Here is a 6,000-nt window from a genome sequence, read left to right as displayed (position 1 = left end):
TCACAAAAAATAAACAGAGAGGTGGCAGCATATGTCATAGGCAAACAGAATGAAGTGCAAAGGCTATTGTGAAAGTACATATGCGTGGGTAAGCTTTATTTACGAACATTCCCAATAGCAGCAAACCAATAATCTTCTTACAAGGTTGACTAAGGCTTTTCTTTTCCTGCTTAGCAGGATTCACGCAATGATAAAAAAGAGCAGATTGCTTTTTGGAATTTTTCCCGCAAGATGTCTCGTGAAGCTATAAAGTAAGGAAGTAAATACCAAAAAGTAAAAAAATAAAGCGTTGCTTCGGACATGTCATGAAAATGTAGTGCCCCAAAATCTAGCACAGAAACACAAATAAAGCAACTCTAAACTAGTAGAACAACATTGGTTTTTACAGCTGTACCTCTGACTGATACCTCCATCCGACTGACTCTGATACCGCTCAGTTGAAAACTGCTGAAGTAACCGCAACACGTAATACATTCAATTCGTATCGCAGTAATCCCCTGTGCATCAGGATGAATGTCTCTGTGACACTAGGTAAGCTGGAAATGCTCACATTGTGAAGCATAAAATAGAGATGAGTCAGAACATGCGCACACATGAGTTCACTGTCATCGCCAACATCTTCAAACTCCACTCAAAGCACCAGTCAGCACTGTCCACACCTTACACTTGACACAAAGCAGTACTCGAGGAAGGCTGTTGCACACATGGAAACACATTAAAGACCTGTCAGGATGCAGCACTGGGAGCCACCGCACCACCTCCAGTATCGGCATCGTCCTGCGACTCCAATTTCGCAACCTCTGCCTTGTACTTGCCGATAGTTTCCCTGGCCACCTTGAGACGTTCCTTGAGGTCAGCCACTTCTAATCGAATCTTGTTCTTAGCTGAGAGGATGGAGTCCAGAGTCTTCTCTTTCCACTCCTTAACTGGAACACCAAAAGTGAATGAGTGCCAAAATAATTTCGTACTCGTTGCAGTTTCGAATTTGCTTTGTTACTGCAGCTTAAAGAGCAACTCAGGAGGTATTTAGAACATTTCAAGTTGATACTCACACCACATTCTTAAAAGCCCCCTCTCTCCACCCCCAACAAAATGTTTTCATAATACTGAGTGGAACCATTTTAAAACAGCGAAAATAGCAAACGAAAGACGGCAGCTAGGGGATGATGTTTTGCATGAAGTGATGACAGCACCATAATTAGTGGAAAAACACTGTGGAAAAACATTAGTGGAAAAGAATCACTGAACTAGTGACTGAAATCGATGAATCCTTTCACAAAATGCCCGAGACAACCCAACACAAGCCTTGGAACTTTATTATTGAAGTGAGAAGCGGGTATCAACTTACGGGGAATAGTTGTGACATTAAAAAATTACAGACATTAAAAATTTACAGACAATATTCACTACATTCGAATCAGTGCGAAAGCACGAATTTGCACTACATAGAAGATGACGATGAGCAGGTAGTGCCGTGGTACAGAGCGCACAGCGCTGCAAATGGAGGAGTATAATACAAATCATTATGATTCCCTTTCCCAATCAGGAACTAAACGAGCTTTGTTTAATTTCATGAGGCGCAACAAGGTGATTCCTCCGACTGCCAACATTGAATCCCTCGTTCAGTCCCCTGCTGACATCGCAAAGGCCTTAGAAGATATTGCGTGTGGCCTAGAGCTTCGCTTTACATCTGCTTTACCTTCTCCTACTATATTCACATGCACCTCAAGTGATTTTACTGAGGTCTCTATGCCTGAGCTGTCGCAAATTGTTCTGCGCTTATCCCCAGCGGCTCCTGGCCCCGATAAGGTCACTTCATCTATGATCAAAATTTTGTTCAATGAATCTCCTGCAGACCTGTTGGCTCTAATTAACCATTCTATTAAAGGTCCTTGGATACCGCATGAGTGGCGTCTTGCTGAAATAGTTCTATTGCTTAAAAACCAAGGGGAGGGCTTAACTTTAGACAATATACGCCCTATTTCGTTAACACCGAACCTAGTGAAATTGGTGGAAAGGGTCCTTCTCAGCCGTGTCATGTCATTCATTTCAGAAAATGCTGTATTGAATCCATGTCAAATTGGTTTCAGGCCGGGTTGTTCAATTTGGTGTGCTCATACTGACCTTGAGAGTCGTATTAAATTAGCTCGCAATAGAAAACAGTTTGCTCCGCTTGTCACCTTGGATGTCAGTAAAGCATACGACAGCGTGGAGCACTCGACTCTATTACTAAGATTACAGGAACTCAACTTCAAAGCTATTTTGTAGCCTGGATTTCTGTTTTTTTAGAAAACAGAGAATTTTACTGCTGCCAAAATGGTGTTTCCTCAAGGAGATTTCCACAGACAAGAGGTGTTCCACAAGGATCAGTTCTCTCACCTGTTCTTTTTAACATTTTTCTAAGCTCAATTCCATGCATTCAAAATGTGAAAACTTATGTGTACGCCGACGATATTGCATTTTTGCATCAGCAGGTGACATTCACACTCTTTATCGAACCCTGCAAAACTACCTCAATGTTCTTGACAACTGGCTAGGAAGAATTCATCTGTCCCTTAATGTGAAGAAATGCGCATTGTTAGTATTTCCAGTTTCTGTTCCTGTAAACATCTGCCTGGTCTATAGAATTAACATAATACCTCAAGTTCAGACGGTGAAGTATCTCGGTGTCATATACGACTCTACTCTCTCCTGGCGGCCACACATTGAGCAAGTTTCTGCAAAAGGAGTTCGGGCCATTGGCATCCTGCGCAGGCTTTGTAGTGCTAGGTCAGGCATGAGAAGGCATACGCTTCTGATGATTTATAAAATGTACGTCCGCCCAATTTTGGAGTTCGGGTGTGTTTTATTCTCAGGAGCTCCTGCCTATAAACTTCGCCCTCTTGTGCTTTTGGAGCGTGAGGCGTTGCGCCTTTGTCTGGGGCTTCCAAAATATGTCGCCAATGCTGTTCTGCACCTTGAGGCGCGAATGCCTTCGTTATCAGCTAGGTTTCGCCTTTTAACAGTTCAAACATTTTTAGAATTGTGCGACTCACCTCTTCACGCTTCCAGTATAATATTTCTTAGTCAACCTTCCGCCTTTTTTAGTGCTGCCTGGTCTCGATTTCATACCCCGCAGATATGTTACGTGCAGTCCCTCCTTGATCGCATAAATATTCATTTCACTGATGTCCGCCAAATATATAACAACTCCTCATCTGTCCAGATTGAATTCGATGACATTTTCCCATCGAATGCAAAGCTGTAGCCCTTCCCGCTTCTTCAGGGTCTATTGCAGGACCACCTAAGGTCCTTTCCCTCTCATGTTCTTATTGCTACCGATGCCTCGCAGGATCGCGAAAAGGCAGGTGTGGGAATTTTTTCACCTTCACTGGATTGGTCTTTTTCTGTCCGTATTCCTGACTTCACTCCGATTTTTCTGGCTGAATTATTAGCAGTAATCTTAGCCTTACGAAAATTAGAATCTACCGTTTCCCAGGTCGTGGTTATGACAGACTCTCTGTCCATTTGCTCTTCCTTATCCTCACCCACTGACTCTCGGCCATTACGCCTCTTTAAGTTCCTGATTCCGCTGCATCTAAATTCGGTAAGGTTGCTTTGGGTACCAGGTCACATGGGCTTTCACTTAACTGAGGTTGCAGATTCCTTAGCAAGAGCCTCTCTCAGCGGCCCAATTGTTGCTGTCCTACCATCGTGTGCATATACAGCTGCGGTGAGGTTTCGCAGCTACACAATATTTCAGGAATTTGCTGCCTCGGCTCTTACATCATCTCCCGAATATCAGCATCTTCTGCATCCTTGGAGTAGCAAAGACTGGCGCTCACGCAGACTAGAGGTCTCTTTCACGCGCTTGCGTTGCCGGGTTCCCCTTCTAAATTTCTACCTTCACAGATCTGGCCTGGCAGCTTCCCCACTGTGCCCTTTTTGTGCCGAACCTGAGACAATAGATCACTTCCTGCTGTTCTGCCGCCGCTTTTCTCATTTGAGGAAGCGTCTTTTGCAAATTCCATTTCATCAACTGGGCTTGCCTGTGTCTTCCGCGGTTGTTCTTTCCATTGGCGCTTCTTTGCTTGGACGAAGCGACAGGAGTGTGCGCTCTGCTGTGCAAAATTTTCTTCAAGAAACGCAGCGACTCCCATTCTAATTTCTTTTTCCCGATCTCAGTCAGTAAGACATTGCAACATTACAGGCATTGTGTACTATTATGCACATTAAGCAATTTTCCCGTCTTCGATCTCCAAGTTAACTGGACCGCTTTCCTTCCCTCTTCCAATCTATCAGACTACATACTATTTCCACTGCTTTTCCCGTCAAAAATTTCCTGTATCCAGTAATTAACCGCCTGTGTCTTGGCCACTCCCCCGTAGTGGGTATGTGCCAGCAACGTCTGAGGCCTTCCTTCCTTCCTTCCTTCCAAATGGAAGTTGATGAAGGCGACGCTACACAATGCACAGTGCAAGAATGTGCTACAGTTAAGCACGACACGTGTTCGTCTGCGGTGATAGCGTAGTGCTCACACGCATCAGCTTTTGAAGCTGACCTGCTTGTGCCACTGCAGGTTCGACTCCCAATCATTGATATTGATATTTTCTTTGATTCTTCTGCTAAACAAACACCAGCAAGAGAAAATTTTGCTAGGCTCTGAACATCCGGATTGGTGCTTTCACACTAAAATGCAGTGTTGCCCATAGAAGGAACAGTCTGAACTGAGGCAACGGAAACAGCGAACTTTAAAACCAACTTACGCCAGAATGAAATATCGCATGGCTGCCAAACCAGGTGGCAGTAGGAAAAACCTACAGTATAGGTTTCGTTACAATACAGTAACTTCAAAAAACCCTCAGAGCTGCCCTTACAGTAACAATAACAGTATTCGCCAATTCTGTGACCCTGGATGTTTTTCTTTGTACAACAGTAGGGGACAACGTACTATATGAACTCATGTAAGGGCCGGCCTTTTTTTTTTCAAGATTTTAACAAGGTGCGGGCCTTACATAACACCAACATTTTTCTGTCAAGTTTTCCAATATACAGGACAGCCCTAATTATGTATCCTCAAATTTTGTTGCGAAATGCATTTTACAACAAATTAGCCCAGGCCCAGCAAAATCTTCATAGATGTAAGACATTAAAAGTCTGGGTGACACCCCACATCGTCACGTGATGACCGGCAGGAACTATCCAGAATAAATGATGATGTTGAATGTTTATGGCGCAAGGGCATCTGTGGCCCTAAAAGTGCCATTGCACAAGGTTTTTTCCTCTACTTAAGGTGGGGTCAAAGAGCCATTTCCTAAGCATTTCAACCCAATGAGGCCGAGCATCAGGCAGGGGAAAGCTTGTACCCGTTGTATCACCGGTGGGTACCCGGCGGCATTGGGGATAGAACCCAGCACCTCCCGCGTGCAAAGCGGATGCTCAAACGACTAGGGCACCGCTGCGGTCCAACCAGAATAAAACAAGACGGTAAATCACTTTACAGGCAGATGTCACCCCAAGCTATTTTGTTACCTGACTAACGGCAATGAATGTCTGGCCAGCGGTTTGCAATGAAACTCCTTGCGCACCACCCGCGGCAGTGGGTGTGAGGCAACTCACGCTGGCTTACTTTTCCAACAGCTTCTCTGCCGAGGAAATTGCAGATATAACTCATACCTTCCATTTTATTATGAGGTTGCTGCGTGATGGCAAACTAGAAACAAGGTTCAACCTTTTATGACAATTGGTGACTGCTTTCAAAGCAACTGCCTCTGTGGTTTTGGTGCTGTGCAAACCGCGCCACTAACTTGAGCACAACCCATCCTGGCTTTTGCGTGGCAGGGGATTGTTCTGATAAGGGTTTGTCCCTTCTGGTGCGAACGCCTAGCATGCAAGATCAGTGCGCAGCACTAAGGCAGCGTTTTGGGGCGACGAGGCCTCCATGTGAAAGTAACTTCTAGGTGTAGTATGACAGAATGATGCACCGTCGGCATGGTTATACTGAATTTACCAAGTGCTGCA

The 6,000-nt window shown here is 44.6% G+C and overlaps 1 protein-coding gene across 1 annotated transcript in view; it reads right to left on the bottom strand.

Annotated features, from left to right (window-relative positions):
* Positions 1-726: 726 nt before the first annotated feature.
* LOC144119472 (YEATS domain-containing protein 4-like) overlaps positions 727-6,000 on the bottom strand; it is a 30,507-nt gene continuing 25,233 nt past the window's right edge. The window contains exon 7 of the mRNA XM_077652074.1: positions 727-926. Within this exon, the coding sequence (XP_077508200.1) occupies positions 727-926 (200 nt within the window). The remainder of the gene's footprint in view (positions 927-6,000) is intronic.

Source organism: Amblyomma americanum, chromosome 1, assembly GCF_052857255.1.
Source record: "Amblyomma americanum isolate KBUSLIRL-KWMA chromosome 1, ASM5285725v1, whole genome shotgun sequence".
Taxonomy (NCBI): Eukaryota; Metazoa; Arthropoda; class Arachnida; order Ixodida; family Ixodidae; genus Amblyomma; species Amblyomma americanum.
The sequence above is the reverse complement of the archived record's forward strand: the minus strand, read 5'-3'. Positions and strand labels throughout refer to the sequence as shown.